Source organism: Fundulus heteroclitus, chromosome 2 (genome assembly GCF_011125445.2).
Source record: "Fundulus heteroclitus isolate FHET01 chromosome 2, MU-UCD_Fhet_4.1, whole genome shotgun sequence".
Taxonomy (NCBI): Eukaryota; Metazoa; Chordata; class Actinopteri; order Cyprinodontiformes; family Fundulidae; genus Fundulus; species Fundulus heteroclitus.
In genome coordinates this window covers 26019684-26039873 of record NC_046362.1, presented here as the reverse complement: position 1 = coordinate 26039873, position 20190 = coordinate 26019684, and the positions used below count along the sequence as shown (strand labels likewise).

Here is a 20190-nt window from a genome sequence, read left to right as displayed (position 1 = left end):
AGGGTTAACATGGGGTGCAAGTTTTGAATCGCATAAAAATGTGTATGTGTCACTAATTAGGTCAAGAATAGATTATGGGAGTGTGGTATATGGTTCAGCGGCTAAGTAGGTTAAAAAAATTTTATGTTATTCAAGCTAGAGCATTGAGAATTTGTTTAGGGGCAGTTAAATCAACTCCAGTATGTGCTTTACAAATAGAATCAGGAGAAATGCCATTATGTATCAGAAGGCAACAGATAATGGTTAATTACTGGATAAATTTAAAAGGACATAATGAAGATCATCCAGTTATGAAAGTATTAGAAAGTTGTTGGGAAAGACGAAAGGGTCAATTTAATAGTTTTGGATGGATTGGGGATGATAGAGCAAAAACATTTAATGTATATAACAAAGAATTCAGTCCAACAGTATTGTGGGCTTTGAGACCTACATGGATATGGAAATATATTAACATAGATAGATCATTATTAAATATTAAGACAAGAAATATAATAGATATCTGCCAAGAATTTTACAATCAAATACAGATTAAATATAATGATTATTTGCAAATTTATACTGATGGTTCGAAAAATCCAAAAAATGAAGCAACTAGTGGGGCTGTAGTGATTCCTGAATTAAAAATTAATATTTCAAAAAGAACATCTAATTATTTTAGTATATATGCGGTAGAATTATGTGCTATATTATTAGCTTTAGAATGGGTGGAGGATACAAATATAAATAAAATAATAATTTGTAGTGATTCATTATCTGCATTATTAAGTATAGAAAAGGGATGTACAAAGATTTTTCGTTTTTTTTTAATTCTGGGATCATAAGGATTTGAAGGATATATATTAGGATCCAATAGATGGCAGTAATGGCAACTATGGATGCAAGCTGTCGTTAAATCCTAAAGAAGAAGAAAAAGAAGAAGAAGAAGAAGAAGAAGAAGAAGACGACGACTTTACTGTGTTTGGATTTTACTGGTATGCCGGACAACGTCTCGCGTTCAACTCCTCTAGGACGCGATCCACAACTTTCAGCCAGTCCGCAGACTGACGAGAAGAAACTGCTGATTGCTATCAGTGGACTCTAGGTTGCTGTCCATAGAGGACAAGATGGCGGCTCTGCAGTCGAAGAACTGTGCGGGAGAGACTAACTCCATCAAGAGAAGACGGATGCACAAAAGCTTGCGGTAAGAATATATTTGACTGCTAGCTAAGCTAAAAATAGCCTAGCCATAACCCAAAGCTAAGGGTGTATTTTTTGTGATTTACAGTACGCCGTCTTCACAACTCGGAGACAAATTGCAGGCTCTATGAACCGGCGCAAGGGTAAGATTTAAAGAATATGCTTTTATTCTGCGATAAAAGGAAATAGATACGGATAGATACCGATCATAACTGTACATTTTGTTTTCACAGACTAAGCACGCCTCATAATGAGGCAGTTACCTCCTATCTGCTCGGAGCAATAACTGCAAGCCTCGATTTACACTATATTGATAAAGACGACATTGTGTGTAAGGGACTTGTTTTACTGTTTCTCCCTTGTTTTTAATGTTACTGTGACTTGCGTTTGGTTTTTATTCATACCACTCGCATTTATTTGTTTTCCAGCCGCCTGTAAGACGTATTACGAGACGGTACGCAGGAGCTTCAGATATACGCAGCCAGAGAACTCAATGCGGGCGGAAGCTGCCAAGAATTCAGCTCGGAGTCGAGCGAGAAGAAAGAGGGTAAGACTTTATTTGGTGACTATTTTTCAGGTGCATTGATAGATGTGTTGTGTCCATACGCAGTGCATCCCATCACATAATACTGATTCATTGTTTTGTTTTTTACAGCTGCAGGAATCGAGGCAGAGCGTGCTAGCTGATGAGGAAGTGGAACTCTGGATGTCCGCCACCGTCGACCTCATGTCTGACGAGGAAGATGGCGTCGTTGGCGGGGTCTCTGGATGGATTGTACCGCCGTCATTTCGTAGGCCGGATCTCTCTGAACTCTGTGTGAAGCTGCAGTCCCGGTTAGAGGCGACGCCGAAGTACAAAGCCACGCACAGCAGGCGTCTGCACATCGGACCTGCCTCGGAAAGAACGCCGCCAGCAGTTGCCTACAACCCCGAGGAGGCGCACGGACAGTTCATGGAGTTGTAGTTTTTTGGATATGCATGTGTGGGAAGATCCTCGCGTTGTATATAGTTGTGTGTGTGTGTGTGTGTGTTTTTAATAAAGCTCTTTCTTTGCATAAACATCTTCCTGGCAAATGTTAATTTCCTGTATAAATTCATTCATGTCCTTGAAGGTAGCCTAATGATAGTGTAGTAGCCTACATAAGATAACATGAATATACAGCATAATATATATATATATATATATATATATATATATATATATATATATATATATATATATATATATATATATATATATATATATATATATATATATATATATATATATATAACCAACCAACCAATCACGAGTGATTTTACTAGTTTGAAAATAATGGTTTCAGCCAATACTGAGTAAGAACATTCTGGCCTGCCCTGGCCACGTGTGGTTTTGCTGCCAATCAGGAGCGATTTTACTTATTTAAAAATAGTGGTTTCAGCCAATACTGAGTAGGTTATTCAAGCCAGACCTGGCCAGCCGCACGGGTTCGCTGCATTCATATGCTAATTAGGGCCATTAGTGCAGCTGATCGCTCTCCACATACGTCAGAGTCCGGTTCCGACAATTTGTGGCACTGAAAACGGCGACAAGCACGGGTTGCAAATTGTCGTTAACTGCCGAAAATTAGGGAGATCTGCGGTAGTTTACGGGGACGAAAATCTCACTTTTCATGCAGTGCGTTGGTGACGAACAGTTTCCTTTTGCCTCATGTGACGTCACCACAAGCTTATTATTTTTATTTTGAATAATTAATGCTTTACAATAGAATAGTGAAATGCATAAAAAAACTGACCAAGACATCAGAATCAGCCTTATTTGCCAGGTGTGTGTACACATACGAGGAATTTGACTCTGCATTGTACAATGCTCATGTTGTGCTTTGTAATACCGTAACACAATAACGCAGTAAAAAAATAAAATAAAAAATCAACACAGTCTGCAGTATAGAGAACCCATATGAACACACTATAAACAAAACAGACACATTGATACAACATTGCAATGGTGCAATGAGCAGAGAGCACCCGATGAAGGAATAAATTATTATTACCATTACTGTTATGATTACGTACATGTCAGAGGTGGAAGTTATGTACGGGTGCACATACACAAGTAAGAAAATTACACATACTAATATACATAAATGCAGAGAATGCTGGAGTAAATAGGTACTGTTGTTACAAACTGTATATAGACAAGTTGGTTCTCCAGAACAGTATGTCCAGTGCTTTTAAAGAAGCAATTTATGCTCCCTTTTCTGTAGCCTGACATGGTTTCCTGAGGTGTTATCAAATATGTGTGACAAAGTCTGTTACTCATATAAAGCTCCTCTGCTAATTACCACTCACTGAAAGTATAAGAGGATATGGATGATGGTCGGATGGATGGAATTGAATTTAAAGAGGTTAGAGAGGCATTTTACTCTAATTCTCTTTTTATGAGGCATTTGTTGATGTTTGAATGCTAAACAGCCTTTCAAACGTTAACTAGCAAAACATTATGGGTTGACACTAAGCAGGATTGTAGCAGCACACTGTTTTATTCTCACGTTGTTTAAAACTGAGCAAATACTAGCAGATATTGGTGCATCTTTCAGTCGAAATGATGCGGGTCTATCAATATACCGACCAGGCTTATAGCCCTGGACTCAGTTATAGATCAGATTTTCTGTTTTTCTTGAAGCGTTTAGTTAACCGTTGCTTAATAATCAAATTTTACATGACAACATTGTTTGTTTTTAGTTGGATTTTCACAGAGTGCTGTGTAATAAACAGACAAAGGATTGCTGGAGTGCAACTGTGACACAACAGCTGACATCACCTCTTACATGGCATCCAGGAAAAAAATGTATCAAGGCCGAGCCCAACTGTAAATAAAATTTAATCACAAGAGGGGATTAAATTAGGTCTTGTTTGTAAATCAGAGCTGGGTTTTTTGTGCAAAAAACCCAGCCTTAACAGACAAAAAACAACAACAGACAAACAAAATTCCCACAAAGAAACACTGTAGAAACGCCGTAGAGAGGCCTTTTAATTATTTCCCCCCTGTTTGAATAATTTCAAACAGCCTACGTCAGCAGTAGTTAGTGTAGACTGCTGCCCTACTTAAAACAGTGCGATCATGGCCTCCCTTTGATATTTCTTCCACCACCAGGCGGCAGTGTTGCGTTCACATAGCGGGCTCTGCCACACAAACCAAACACAGTGTGAAGGAAACATCCTTGGTAAAAAAATAAATTGTTAAGTTGTTTGAAAATCTTCAAATTCAAACAACTTAAAATAAATTGTTAAGTTGTTTGAAAATCTGGAAGATGTAGGGTATATATTATACCCTACATCTACATTATACAAAAAAAAATTATAAAATAAATAAACTCACAAAAATAAGTACAAACAACTTCAGTCCTTATTCTCAACTTTAAGACAGATCAACTCCACCTATTTAGGACAAGTTATCCTTGTTTTTACTTACAGTCTTTAATAACAACTGTAGAAATACATAGCTTAATTCAGTTTTAAAGGTCTGAAGTTTAGATCACTTCGTGGAATATTATATACATTTATGCAAACACAACAGCTGACGGTCACAATCGCAGTCGAAGCTCAGACATCTCACATTGCATTTTCTACCAGAAATTCCCTGGGTGCAGTAGACACATTTAATACATAATTTTTTGTTCTTCCATTTTCTTTGCTATATTTTTAATTTCCCTGGCATCCCTCATCATCTGCGCTTCCTTACATTTGTTTTAACTGTCTAAGTTGTTGCTTGAATCGTAAAAGATTTGCCGTGCCATTCAGTCAATAGACTCATTCCTTCTCCTTCCCTTTCCAGCTTTCGTAGAGCAAATCTGAGCCGACACAGCGAAGCAGCCAGACCCAACATCCCAGGCACCATGTGTGTGTGGATCCTGTAATGATTTTCCTCAGGCGGGCCGGGAACTGTGGGCGTGGGCTCACAAAACGGTTTTCGTATGGGACCCACTTGGGTTGACTGCATACAATCCATTCCAGCGAAACTAAGGGGGCATTCTAATTAGGTCTCAGCTGGGTCTCAAGTGGATATTAAAATCTGTTTAAATTGCATTCTCAGCACATCCTGTTCCGAGAGTGGTATTACGTCAACTTTATATAGGCAGTCAATGGACATTCCCATCTGGGGCCTAATATTGAATTTCTACCAATAATGTCAGCTGATTTATCGTTTGCCGAAAGACTGAAAGTCTCAGGATTTGATAAAGACCCATTAATGTATAGAGGCCTTTTACCATTCACTTTCTGAAACTGAAAATTCCCGACTAAAGTGAGAAAACTGGCAAAAATAGCTTTTAAGGGGTTCAAACTTCAGAAAAATCATGCTTGTTAAGTATGGTGAGAACTAAAGGTAGACTTTTACCTGTATATCTGTAAAAGAAAAAATAAATGGAAAAAGGTATGGCAGTCTTAATGTTGGAATTATTTGAGTGCAAAAACAAAATGGAGTACAATGTTCTTTTTTTTCTCGTAAATAAATCACCAAATATTTTTCAAAACACTGAAGTGAGGGTATAATTCATGCGTAAAATGGTCCATATTCAGATTCAACCTTTAACTTCTTGTTAATTAAACTTATTGTATACTTAACTTATTGGTACCACATTTGTCTGTAACTCTTTTTTTCAGTTAACCATGGACAGAAAATACGTGCCTGTGGAAGAGCTGAACAAGTTTTAGGTTCTGAAAAACATTTAGCTATTATTGGACAGTAGCAGCCTACACCAAGACGCGGTCAGGTTTTTACCCCGTCGCCCCGCCTCCTCTGCCCTGTGATTGGTCGGCCGGCTTGCCAGTCGCCGTCCACCCAGGTTAGGTTGCTCCGTACCGTTGTGATGCTGCTCAATTGATGGGCGTACAGAAGGAGGATACCCTTACGTGTTCCCATTGTACAGCGCCAGGAAAACCACGTTCGTTTCTGCTTGAGTCTGCTTTTTCTGCGGCAAAAACCTCCCGGACATCGGCTGTTTTTTTTTCTTTCTTCTTTTCTTTCTCCCCTGCTCCGTTCCCCCCTCTCTCTCTCCTCTTGACGAGCAGCTCCGGAGATGCTGTTGCGGTCGTCTTAAAGGGGGTGAAAGAGAAAGCGCATGACAGGATCAGCAAAGGCATCGCGGCTAGCGCCACATCGCCGTGCATCACTTTAATTCAGGTGAGCTTGTTTGATTGGAGGGCTCCATGGCGCACTCGGACACTTTGGGGAAATTGCACCTGCCATGAGAGCGGACGGCGGTGGTGGCGGTGGCGGTGGTGGTGAGGGGGGGAGGAAAATAAACCAAACACATGGACGGACCTCGCGTCGGACTGTCAGATCAGAGTGAGCTGGCCCCTCGCTGCGCCGCCGTGGAGCCTTAACTGTTTTCTCTGTGGTGTTTTTTTTTTACTCGCCAACCCACCCGAGTGCGAGGATGACAGCTGATCGCCCCTCCTCTCCCCGGACCGGGATAAAAAGGCGCTCCAACTGAGCGAGCCGCCTTCTTTCCTCCCAGCTGCGTGTGACAATAGATGGAGCGCACGGGGCTGTGACATTTGTCTTCCTCCTAATCAGGGTTTCTTTTTTTTATTTTTCCTCTCCACTCTTCACACTCTGTCAAAAGATTTTCACACTAAACGTAGTTGGGCCGCTTCACTGATTCATTTTCTCATCATTTACAAAGATCAGACCCTCCATTAAAGGGGCTCGCCTCTCCACATGGACGGAAACTTAAATTTCTCTCCCCCCTGCTTTGCTCCTCTTTGACGCCTTTCGCTAAACCCACGACCGGCGGGGATGATCCTTGAGTGGCCGATGAAATAATCGGCGTCGCGGTGTCAGCAAAGGGCTTGAGCCGCGGGGGGATTTGGGTAGATTATCGCTAGAGTGCTATTTTGCTCAGCCGGTCACACTCTCCACTGAATTTTAGCGGCTTTGGGAGCTGCAGCCTTTTCACTGCTTTCGCCCAAGTGCGTGTAAACTCCAAAAGCTACAGAGGTACAAGAGAGAGGGAGGGGAAAAAAATAAAGAAAAAAACACGAGTGGATCTGCAAGCAATGCCTTGCAAAGAGGTATTTGGATCCAGATCTGAGAAGCCGATCCGCCTGTCGTCACGCCGCGGATGTTGGGGACGCGCCTCCGGGTTGTAGTCAGCGCTCCGCGCCCCGGGATGCCGTCGCTGTGACTTCGGGAGAGGGTGGTGCGCCGAGCAGAAGAGCCCCGCCAAGAGACGAGCAGCGCCTTTCCCAGGAGCGCCTTCTGCCCAGGAGGAGCCGTTTTGTCTGCCCGTCCACCGGAGGATGTTTCAGCCAGGATGCTGCGCTTCCCCGTGAAGAAGATCCGGAAGCAGTTCAAGCTCCTGCTGCTGCTGGTGCTGCTCACCTCAGCCGTGTGGTTCACCTATCTGCACATCAACCAGGGCAAGACCATCAAGCTACACTTCAACTACGGAAAAGGTAGGCTCCATTAACAAAAACAAATGAAATAAAATGAGTAAAAATGAATGAGCCCGAAGCTTTAAAGCGGTGACTTCTGCTCACTTTACTTAAATACGTATATAAGTCACCTTAAATGTACATAAGTCATCTTAAATCTCCGCTTTATTTCTTTTTTCTCTCTCGATCCACTGTATATATGTGGACGCACTGTATACCTCATGCACCTTTTCCTCCTTTTGGCACCTTCTTTTGATTATTGAGCCGACGTGACAAGTGAATTTCTCCACTGTGAGATCAATAAGGTCTCTTATCTCTTATGTTATCTTAAAGCCGACAGTCAGACATTTACAGTTAAATGAACTTGAAGTAGCCGTTGCATCGTAATAAACGAAATGAGATGTGTATATATATATATATATATATATATATATATATATATATATATATATATATATATATATATATGTATGTATGTATGTATGTATGTATGTATGTATGTATGTATGTATGTATGTATGTATGTATATATATATATATATATATATATATATATATATATATATATATATATATATATATATATATGTATGTATGTATGTATGTATGTATGTATGTATGTATGTATGTATGTAATTTAATTAACTAAATTCAAAATGGGAAATTTACTGCAATTATTTGCGTTGATTTGTGAAGATTGTTGAAATAAAAAAAAAACAAATTTAGAATGCTGCAGGTTTAGAAATATTTTGTCTGGCAGAAATGTCATGGCCATGTTAGGGAATATACACAATCAGGTGAAATAGCCTGAGCGGACTGTTGTCCAACAGACACCATCGTTGACACCCTCCACAAGGAGGTAAAACAAACAAAAAAAAAGGTAATTGCTAATTTAGCTGGAAATTCAGTGAAGCCTCTAATGGAAAACTGGGTGGAAGGAGAAGTGTTATAGTGGTCACCTCTTTATCAAACTGCAAAAATAAGTTACTTTTTCCATGACGTTCTTATTTACTGACAAGCCCATTGTGACGTATAGAACATGTCGTTGTCTGTCTTTATTTTTTGTTGTTGTTGCAAATCACTAACTAATCAACAAAAAGCAGCCACCCTCTCAAAAATAAGCCTCCTCCTGCTACCTCTTAATGGAGAAAGAACAAGCTCTATCCGATTAGTTAAAACCCCATCCTTCCTGCAACTGCAGTGCAGCCTATACATCATCATCATTCCTGTCAACATCAGAGAGAGGAAATAAGAAGTCAGTCAGACAAAGAGGAGCTGTGTAGTAGTTTGAGTTCAAACTGCATGTTGTGGCACAGTACTGGAACATTTGAGGCGATGTGGGACAAATACAGCATTCACTCATTTGAGAATTATTGAACCAGTGTGGAAACCAGTCAGGTAGAAAAATCAAACAGAAATGTAAACAGACTTTTACCAGTTGAAGTCCCAAAGGCAATCATTGTCCTCCTCAGCCTTTGCTTCAGCTTTGCCACCTGCTGCACTACTCATCCTGGCTTGGGGGATCATCTTATTCAAATTCTGTCTCAAATGCAAAAGACTGAACCCCTTGGTTGTCAAATGCAACTTAAATGCCGTAAAATCTACGTCAAAATCATTCAAAGCTTGTTTGTCAGGTGCAGATTTTTTTAATCCCACTGAAAAAAACACACCACTGGGTGGTATATTTGTCAACATCCAGTGATTTTTTTTTTTATGATCCAGTGATTTATGATTTATTAAAATCGTAAAACATTTCTAGTAGTGTAGTGAGATCTTAGGGAAAAGTACCATAAATTAATTTGGGATTTTGAAATTGCCAACAAGCACAACTATTGCATGACTATTACACTAATAAAGCAAATTATTTGAATTTAACCAAATTTGCATACAGTATGCTTGGATGAGTCAATATTTCTAAATAGAAATTATATACATTTAACAGCTAAAATAAACTTCAAGGAGCTAAATCTCAAGCAGCTTTAATATCTATTGTTCTAACAAAAGGTTAAATTCTATTAAAGCCAATTCTTAAGATAATTTTGCTCATATTAGTTATTAGTATTTATTCATGCAAAAAATAACTTTTAAAAATACTTTAAATTGATGCAGCACTTCACAACAGGCAGTATTTGTTGATTAAATTTAAAACTGCAAGCTCAAACAAACTAATTATAGAGATTCCTCAGGAGACAGTTTAATTGAAATAACAATACTTTGGTCATGATATGATGAGCTTAAGTTCAGTTCTGTGACTTGGGTTTTGAGTTCGGTCTATATTTAATTTATTTTTATTTTATGTTAGTAGCTTCCTGTGCTAAATTCTAAGGATTATTTCCACATCTGTGGCTGTTTCATAGTCTAGGCTGCATCCGAAAGGGACTAATGATTCTTCAGCCAAAGAGGAAGTGTGCCATCGTTCACCATGTTAAGTGCTGTCCGAATAGTGCAGTCAGTAAAGAAGGAAGCAGGAAAAGGAAACTGAGTGCTTCCTATCATAGCTCCTTTAGCATGGGGAGCTCACAATGTTCTTCACAACCTCCCTTCGTGCACCCTCGTTCACCTGACTACTTTTTGGAGAGTCTCCGCTGGCATTCATCGAGACATTAGCGAGAGAACACGGCAGCTGTTTTAGAAGATGGAACACAAAAGACCAGCCACACAAACGGATGTCAGAGCCCATCATAGACTCCACACATGTTAAAAAAAAGAAAAAGAAATGTGTCTAGTGTGACAAAAAGGGCAATATTCGAGTCTAATCGGCGACGGAACAAGAACACAGTAAATATCGGGTCTTGTTCTGTCTGGGGAAGCTTCGTAGTGGGGTTTTGGAGCCAGGACGAGGCAGCAGCTGTCTGTGAGGCTGACTGCAGAAGTGCAAAGGGAATCACGGCTCCCTCAAGTAACTGGAGAACGAATGGTGCTTTCATGTGCGCTCGCCAATAACACAAAAAAACATTAGAAGTTGCTTTTCTGAAAATGAATAAATCGGTGGAGCAGGGGTCTGAAATGTTGCTGGCAACAGTGCTGCTGTGACTGAGGGCGTTAGCCTCCTCAGAAAATGAAAGGATGGCGTGAGGGGGTGTGTCCGTCTTTTCCCTATCACAAATGAAATCTGTGGAAGTTTCCGCCAAATAGATACCCGAGTGAGCCGCATGAATGGCACGGATTGTGTTTGTTATCAAAGCGACCCGAACTCTTGCAGTCGGTGAGCGGAACAGGCCAGGCCAGTGGGCCAGGTCACCGTCCGGGGCACCGGGCAAACTCCCGGTGCTCCCGATGGCCAGTCCGCCCCTGTCTACGTTACTGGCCGACTAAAAGCGTAGCTACATTTTCCCCCTAATAAAATGTACATTTCTAACTTTCTTACCTGAGAAGACATTATGCCTCTAAAAAAAAAAGATCTGTGAAGTTGCAGAGGCTCGTAGTTTCTCTGCTCCCATGCGTTTGCACAACACTGGTGTCATTTCAACTTGTCACCAGAGGGGGCAGACGTCAGCAAACATCCTGGAACTTGCGCTATGCTCCTTTAAGTAGCTCAGGCTGCATGCAAGTTAATTCGTGCAACTAGTTGAACTTAAATTCTTGGTGTAAAACAGCAACTTTCTTTAACACAAGTCTAACAATAGTCCTAAATTTCTAAATTTATACTTATTTATGAAAGCCTTACCAGTCTCTGCTGTACGAGTCATCGAATGAGAACAGCCGGCTGAATAAACATCCTCAGCTAAAGCCTACCAAAACCCATCAGAACAGGTTTTGGTAAATCTGTCTTCAAAACAAAGTTGTTAATGTAGTTCAAATGTTACATTTACAACAAGATATTCTTGAGTAACATGTTTCTAATACCACGCGCTAGTTGTGTTTGTAATGTTGCCGCAGTCAGCACGGCAGCAGATATGGGTTACGGAGGGAACAATCGCAGTCATCAGATATCACAAGCTGTGATGAGGTCGGTGTTGTCTTTGCATAAATATAAATATCTATTCATTTCGTAGACTCAATAAAAAAAAAAAAAATCCTTCGAAGAAGCTCTGCAGTCTCTTGCTTAATATTCCTGCATGTGGGATGACCCAATATTACTGCCTGAAGAAGTAACAAAGAGAAGGGTGCATGTCTCATAAATTTACAATAGCTTCCTCCTCCAGGCTAAGTAAAGAGCACCGAGCGCCGTCCGGGGCCACGTTCGAAAAGCCAGGCCGTTGCTTTCCACATTAACAATCAAAGGGCTTTTCATGAAAGCGTCCCCAGAGGTCCTTGGCAGCTTTGGACAAATATGGGTAGCGCACGGCGGGCAAAATTTGATTGTTTCTTTACTCGTTTCTTATTACCAAAGCTTGATCGCTGCGGTTGGAATGGGATGATGCAGAGAATGACAGGAATGGCTGATCTGAAGCGTTGAATCTGATACGAAGTGTGACTCTCTGCAGTCTTGACTCCGACTGATGGGCTTCTTGTATCTGCCGCAGCTGTCGGTGTAAGGTGATACCTAATGATTATGATGTCCTTGATGAGTGTTCGCCGCACGCACGCACGCACGCACGCACGCACGCACGCACGCACGCACGCACGCACGCACGCACACACACACACACACACACACACACACGTGGTTTGCAGACAGACAGAGATCGTTTTATTGTCTCTGATCTCAGCTCTGGGGTTTTTCCTAGCAACAGACCGGGGATAGTTTTCTGATGACTGGTGAGGGCAGCTTGGAGGCTGTGTCATGATTTATGAGTAATTACTAGAGCTGTGTGTGGCAAACCTTTCACGATGAGCATTTATGGTTTAAATAGACTGAACATATAGCAGAGTTGTGCTTTTACATTTAATGATATAGAAAGTTTTTTGTCAGGGGCAGCTATTGTAAATCGAGGCTACAAAATCTTTTTAGGTGCGGCAAAAAAAAACCAGGAGTCCAAACAATTCCTAAATTGAAATTTAGGTTGTATTTTTAAAAAAAATAATAATTTTGAAGTACCTTTGTCAAAAATAAGCTCATTTCAGATGTTACAAAATTATTTTCTTTGCCCCTCTAATAAGTTTGCATTCCTTGATTGTAAAATACTGTACCTCTCCCAGTTTTGTCATTTATATTATTTGTATAACTTGTATAACTTGAGGACGGAGCCAGGAGGGAATAAAAGATAAGGAAAATTATGAAGGACAGAAAAAAAACCTATGTGTATTAATAAACTTGTCTTTTCTTTAAAAAAAAAAACTCATGCATCAACGACATTTCACACGACTGGTAGTCCAGGAAGGAGGTCAGAGAATTTTCAGAGGCAAAATAATCCCTCGGCATGATGGTGCCACCACCCTGCTTCAGCCAATATGCCATTTTTTTGTTTTTGTTTTGAGCTTCATTTCGACTCCTCTGTTTTTCTTGTCTTTGTGACTAAACAGTGCAATCTCTGTCATGTTTGACCATAAAACTTCTCCTGGGAAGTCTTTGGGTTTTCCAGTGTCTTTCAGTTCATAAGTCTGTATAATTATCTCAATGATTCCTGGGCAGTTCCAGCAAAATATAACTAATTACCTTTTAACTGAGGAGGACAGTTTGGGTCACAGGATACCTGGGCACAGAGTGTTTTAAGAGGCCAACAGGTTTTAGAATGGTTATAGTTGACTAACATTACATTTTTTAAATGGCCTTAACCTTAATCTGATTGAAAGTTTAGGGTTGATGCCTAACAGATGAGCTCTACCATTTCTGAAAAGCGGAAGTGGTCAAATATCCAGTCATAATCATGCCAGAGGCTTGTTGATGGATACAAACACAGTCTGGTTTCTCTGCAGCCTGGTAACGAACATTTCTCCAAATGTTATTATGTTTGCACGCATTGGAGTCTGTTTGTATAATTGTGGCTTTGTGAGGATGAAGAAAATGTTGTTTAATTCCAGTTTTTAAAAATCCTTAAACCTGATTGTTGTATCATTACCCACTGGTTTAAATGTGTCTTAACAATCCTGAAGTCCATGACAATTATTTGCAAACTTCCCACCATCGGGTCGTTGTAATTTTGCCATCGTTGCGTGAAGATTCCTGCTAACATGCGCAATAGTGTGACTAGCCCTTTGCACTTCCTGAGAACAAAGACACAAGTGCAGAGTGATGATTTCTGACAGGACCTCTCTCCAGATTTTAGGGTTTCCTCTAATGGCCAGTCGTTGAGACTCATCTGCTGTGTTCGTCAGCCGAGGAAAAGAAGTTGTTATGCTGGGCCGTGCTGGCCCGCTGTCTTTTCTTTCTTTTTTTTTTTTCTCTCCCCTAATTGACTGTCTTCCGTTTAGCAGGCAGCTGAGCAGGTCAAATCACTTAACCTCTCATGAATAACCCTGTCGTCTCTTGGAAGAAGGGGTTTCTAAGTGAGATGTAGCCGTTGCTAAAACTGGGTGCCTGCGTCAAGTGTGTTAATATTCTCATCAGCTGGGAATTTTTTTTTTCCTTTGCCACCAAACAAGAATGTGCATGTTAATTGTTGTAGCACTAACCTGAGAGAGGGTAAGAATGATATAGTTTGTGTTTCGGAGGATTATTTGGATGTTTTGTCAGATTTGCTTTTGATTTGTACCTGTTTGGGAGACAATTATTCGTTGGGAAAAATGAAAACGCGTTGGCGTAAACTGCCCTCAGGCTTTGTCGGTCTGATAGGAAATAATATTCTGTGACTCGGGCATTTCGATAGACAATCCAGTCATCAGACTGTAGGGTAACATTTCCTGTTGAGATATGGATTATCTCGTGGGAATCTGTACGCAACCAGGAGTAGTAGAGCCTTTCGAAGTGTTCGCACCGCTTAAACATTTTCACATTTATCACATTACAACGGAATTTATGGGGGTTTAATGTGACGCACCAACATAATGTAGTACAGTATGTTTATCACATGGAAGAATACTGACATATAGTTTTCAAATATAATAAATAAAATGAAATATATCAATAAACAGAATAAATATATCAAATAAAAATCTAAAGTGTGGCGTGCATTTGTACTCCGCCCCTCTGAGTCAATACTTTGTAGAACCAACTTTGCACATCCTGACTGAAAGCTATTTTCTTTGCATCACGGCTCAAGCTCAGTCAAATTTGACGGCGAGCGTCTGTGAACGGCCATTGAGTTTTGTCACAGATTCAGCGTGCAGCGCTGACTTTACGTTTCTGAGCCTGACCCGGCTGGAAGGTGATCCTACATCCATCCTATCAACTCTGATCACCTTCCCTGTTTTTACTAAAGAAATCCATCCTGCAGCATGAAGCTGCCACCACCGTGTTTTACGCGGGGGGGCCTTGCATGACCAGGACACCTCTTTAGATGTTTGCTTTGTGTCTTATGTGGCTTTGCATCAAACTGCAGACAACTTCTGATTCATTTCTGTCAACAATGACTCTCTTCTTGCCTCTCTTTCATAAAATTTAGATTGGGGGAGTGAACAACTGATAGTAGTCTTGTCAACCTGACCCGCGAATCTCTGCAGCTCATCCAGTTACTATCTGGCTCTTTAGAAGTTTCTTTGGTTTGATGCTGTCTCCGCCTGCACTGTCAGTTTAGACGGACAACAATGTCTTGGTTAGTTTGCCATTTATTTTTTTTCAAACTCTTCTATTTTCAGACGACTGAACAATTCTCCATAACATTTTCAAAGATTGGTATCTTGTTTTGTGACTTAGCCCTGATTTAAACCTCTTCCCAGCTGGGTCTCTGACCTGTGTGGTGTGTTTGTAACCCAGGTGTAAATCTCAGTGATCAAGCCTGTGTAAAATTCAACTTCCATCCCCTCACTACTTCATAGCCAATCACTGTCAAGCATCAAGGTCACCTGTACTTCCACAGCCTATCAGCTAGGTATATTAGCTGGAGTAAGGAAGTAGGAAAATAAGGACATGTTGGGAGAAGCAGAGCTGCAGGAGCTAACTACTTTGCCAGGATGAGATGGGGAGAAAAACCTGTTGTGTGAGGCATAAACTTTGGAATTGGCCAGGTTTGATGGCGAGCTGAAGATCCAGGCCTAGAGCCCAAGAAAGATTGCACTTTTGTGTGCGTGAAGACTTGTTGATCTCCTGCCAGGCTGGTAGGAGGCTCCTTGCAGCCAACGAACAATTCTGTTCTACCCTGATCTGACTTGAGTCATTTAGGACCTGCACTGCACCAAGCACTTTAAAAGAACTTGCTTGGGACCTTTAACCAACCCCAGCTTGGGGTGAATGAACTGAAGGGTGTGGGTTCATTAATTGTAGAATTGATTAATGTTTTTTTCTGTTTATTTTGGTTTTTTTTCTTTTGCGCATTTTATATGGCCATTTGAATGTTTCACTGTTGTAAATATGTATATAACTTTCTACACTATAAATACAAAGGCACTCGCAACTGCAACCTTCCAGTCTGTCTGCTCCTTCATGAGTCGAATCTAGTTTCTGATCCAACTAGCCTATTGACCCGATTGGTCACTACCCACTGGCATTGATTTTAAATTTACTATATTATATTTACAAATATGCTACATGTTCTTTGGTCTTCTTGATGTGGTGTGTTCAGCAACATTGTTCTCTGGAAACCCGAGCCTCTCACGGAACAGCTCCATTTAAACTGAGTTTAAATTAGAAGTGAACGCTTTAATGATTTGGTGGGTTCTAAAGACAATTTGTTAAACGCAAGTTTATTTAGGGGTATCGAAGCTGGGGGAGTCGAATACAAATTCATGCCAAACCTGTCAGTTTTTTGTTTGTAAACCAAAAAAAAAAAGAAAACCGTGCATTCTTTTTATTCTACTTCATAGCTATGCACTACTTTGTGGTGGTCCGTCAAATAAAAATCCCAGATAAAATGTAACAGTTTACGGTTGTAACGTGGCAATGTGAAAAAGGTGTGTTTTAAAAAAGGTGTTTTAAATGTGCTTAAGAAAGAAACAAGTTTATCTGTCATTGCAATTGACCTTTCACTGATTGTGAACCTCAACCACGAGTCGTAAGCGCTAACAGCTTACATCATGGTCGAATTGAAGTTGAAACCGGTCACTTCACATCCTTTTTGGTTCAGATTTGTCATATAGCTGCATCAGCTGGCCTCAGCTGCGTCGTAAAGAGCCATCATTTTCTGCAGCTAAATAATTCAGTACACGATGGAGCTTTGTGACAAAACGGTGATAGAATAGCGATAGGCAGTCACCACACACACACACATACACACACATACACACACTTTGTGATGTTTATTCATTTTTTTGTTTGCAGATAGCTTGAGAGCTGTGACAAATATCTGTTTCAAATGGTGACACAAATGGTAAAGTTGGGAATTGAAAACTGGACTTTTGTGGCCCAGAGAGGTTTTTTTTTTGGTTTCTTCACACCTTTAGAAGGTTAAACAGTTGGAATAAAGCTTTCTAAACACACATTTAAGGGACTTTTATTATACATGTCAAGGGCTATGTATAGACCACCTATAGATGCTTTATTTAAAACAGCAGTTGCTGTTGCATCTACGACGGGGAAGGCGAGCCAGAAAGATGTAATTAAACAGCTTTCCGATCTCTGGACGGCCAGGCTGGCCTTGTTTAATCAGAATTTCAATGAGGAAGTGTGTTGGCAGGCGGTGTTCTGCTGCATTTTAGATGAGTGCCACATTTCTGTGGCCACCCAGTTGTACAGCGGCCCCCCTGTTTTCCAGCATCAACAGGTCCACTGAGGAGGAAAAAGGCTGGCCTCTGCACACAGACCTCTATTGATTAACTCTGATTACACACATGAAGGGGCGCACACATGTCGGCGCATACACTCAGCCGCCCCTCAGACAAACACAAATCTGTTGCCTTTTATTTGTCAAACTCATAACACGTCCCCGATCGTCAGCACTTTAAAGAAGGAGGAGATTTGAGAGGGGAAGTCTCGGGGGCCTCGACAGATTGGTCGCTCAGTTGCCCATGGAGACAACATATGGGAGAGGAGCTTGTAGTGTGTCTGGAGCTTAATTTATCTACACCGGAGCTTTAATAGGTCTTGCTTAAGCACGCAGTTGAATATTAGTCAACGATAAAACAAAATCTTTGGAGGCTGATTTTTTTTTTTTTTTTTTGGCTCTGATTTCTTCTGCAAGAACTGTAATACCACTCAGTCACTTGAACAGATAGAAAACCCTTAGAGTGTGTAGTTTGCCTTAATGTTGGATTTGGCTTCCTGTTGAAATGTCAGCTGCAGCACCCTTCTGCTGGCTTGCTGTCACGCTGCATTTTTTTCAGCTGTTGTTTTCTCGATTTGTCTGCTTTACCTTCGCCAAATTCACTCTTCCAGTGAGATATTAACACACACACACACCACCTCTGAGTGTGTGCAAGTGCTTAAGCACAGATTCGCAACCCTTTGTGCGTTATTTGATCAGGCAGAAGGGAAGATGATCAATTGGCTTCTCATGTTTGTGAATTAGGCTGCTACCCAGTGCCCGCTTATAGGGGTCGGCTTGCCAGGGATGCAGCCCACCTTGTCGAGCTTGATGGACAAAGCAGCCCAACGCCACAAAATCTTTAAACCAGGGATGGGTTGGTTACTTCTGTCTAGATATATATACAAGTATAAAATTTTTTCCTCTTCGTTAAACTATACCTCACATCTGAAGTGTCTAGTTAAATGAGGGCTCCTTTTATTTTTACATCTTTCTTACAAGATGGAGAACTAGGACAACTGAAGGAGTGCCATCCATCACTCTTATTGAGGTAAAGCGGTTTTAACACTTCAGCCGGAAAGCTCTTAGCAGCATGACTGCCAAGCAGCTGATTGCAGGCCTGCTACCCGAGCAGGGAGCCCGAGTAATTAACCAGCTAATGTCAACTTGTTAGGCTCCCAGTTTTATTCCATAAAGGACAAAATGACAAACGGGGGGAAAAATTCTGTTGGATATTTGACTGCTACTTAATTTATGGGGCAGTCATTCAAAATGTTTGCTTTAGTCCTTGTACAAATCATCTTTATTTAACAGAACTGTTATGACTTCAGAGTACCAAAAATTTTTCAATTTTTTTCTCTTCTATGTTTTAGCTCTAAGCAAAGTAACTATAATATGTTATTATATTCATACCATGCTATATTTACTCAATGTTATGCCACAAGAAGCTTATTGGCCCATGCATACTTTACAGAAGCGGCAGCAGTAACATTGTGTTTTCTCTTAAGGTAACAGCATCATTAAACAGGTTGAAAATAATATGCAAAAAATGTATCACTACTAATACCAAAACTCTTTTTTGTTCCTGTTTATTTACAAACTATCCCAACTACCTACTACGGGACGTTAGAAAAGTAGTTTAATATTCCTTAAGATATTTTGCACAATAATTGCAGAACAGAATATTTTTTTCACTGAGGACGTTGCATTAGTACTAACTTTTAGTTTGTGAAAAGCTAATATGTTATATGATTTAGGAATGATGTATACATGATGTTTGATCTGGGTAAGAAATAAAAACACAGGGCAACATTGTACCCATTGTACCTATGGATTCATATGCCTCTCTTGGAAGAAACGTCTTCTTGCAAACTCTTGCAAAGTATTGAACAAATGGATATAAATGCTTCATTTAAAAACAAGCTGCTCCCTCTACAATTGTGTATCTCTGGGGTACCTTTGTCAGAGCTTGTTTAAGCAGAACCCAAGAGGTGACCTTCAGTCTGCATCAACAAAGTGGTGTGGGGACATTGATGCAGGGATTTTGTATGAACCCAGCTGGATGGCGTAGCTTTTAAACATTACCTGCACCCAGGAGATTCTCTGTTCTAAATGCCTTTATGTCTATATGGAAGAGTTGGCAATTGGATGACGGTCAAAGTATTTTATCTCATCAGGGAGGGTCTGGGCTATTAGTATAAACTAAATAAATGCTAAATAAACTAACTGAATGCTAAGCTAATGAATCTGAAAATCGATAGAGGGACCGCAAAACTCGCTATTCAAACTTCTACTAGCTGAGTAGACGTACAAGACGGTGCCGCTTTTATACCCCACAGTGGCAGCGCTACTGACACGTCAGTTTCTCCTGGTGACGTCACAACAACTTTTGAACCAATAGCAAAGCGGATTCGAGATTCAACGAAGGACACCCATTTAACCTTAGGATGGCGCCACACTGACGGTTTTAGACACAAAAGCAGGATTTCAACAAATATGCAGTCCTTTTGTACAACTAATGTCCAAGATATTTAGACAGCATTATTTGAAAACCATGTCAACAGTTTATTAGCAAAAACAAACGTTGATTTGGGAGTAAGTTACCCTTTTTTAAAGAACAGCAGTATGTCGGTGCATACACATGTGGCTGTGTCTTAATGTTAGCTTGCGTCTTTGGGTCTGGTTTGGGCCCCATCACAGCCTCGGCCATCATTTTAGCCCTGCAGCTTATCTGACCCACACAGTAAATCTCTCTAGTAATTCCACGGCGAGGATGAACAATGTCCCCACGGCATCTCTCCCAGCAACCCGCGTGTGCTCAGGATGCTGCTTAGGGCACACGGCGGAGGTGGAGACAACAGACGGATTAAGAGTGGAGAATGACACCTCTGTCTAACGCGCATGTTGTCAGGTTTTACTGCGAGAGCGAGCTGCTTCC

At 40.7% G+C, this 20190-nt stretch overlaps 2 protein-coding genes across 2 annotated transcripts in view; both read left to right on the top strand.

The window, feature by feature from the left end:
* Window positions 1-1291: 1291 nt before the first annotated feature.
* Window positions 1292-4335, top strand: LOC118565201 (uncharacterized protein C14orf93-like). The gene is made up of 5 exons (XM_036145062.1): window positions 1292-1319; window positions 1410-1507; window positions 1605-1723; window positions 1832-2051; window positions 4313-4335. The coding sequence occupies exons 3-5, from the start codon at window positions 1670-1672 to the stop codon at window positions 4333-4335; spliced, it is 297 nt and encodes a 98-aa protein (XP_036000955.1). The 5' UTR covers window positions 1292-1319; window positions 1410-1507; window positions 1605-1669.
* A 1628-nt stretch (window positions 4336-5963) lies between these two features.
* b4galnt4a (beta-1,4-N-acetyl-galactosaminyl transferase 4a) overlaps window positions 5964-20190 on the top strand; it is a 217044-nt gene continuing 202817 nt past the window's right edge. The window contains exon 1 of the mRNA XM_036151546.1: window positions 5964-7617. Within this exon, the coding sequence (XP_036007439.1) occupies window positions 7476-7617 (142 nt within the window). The 5' untranslated portion in view covers window positions 5964-7475. The remainder of the gene's footprint in view (window positions 7618-20190) is intronic.

Coding starts and splice junctions, on each gene's coding strand:
- LOC118565201 (XM_036145062.1), top strand. CDS start 1,670: ATGCGGGCGGAAGCTGCCAAGAATTCAGCTCGGAGTCGAGCGAGAAGA. Junction 1,724..1,831: donor GTCGAGCGAGAAGAAAGAGG/GTAAGACTTTAT, acceptor TGTTTTTTACAG/CTGCAGGAATCGAGGCAGAG. Junction 2,052..4,312: donor CAAAGCCACGCACAGCAGGC/GTCTGCACATCG, acceptor TTCCACCACCAG/GCGGCAGTGTTGCGTTCACA.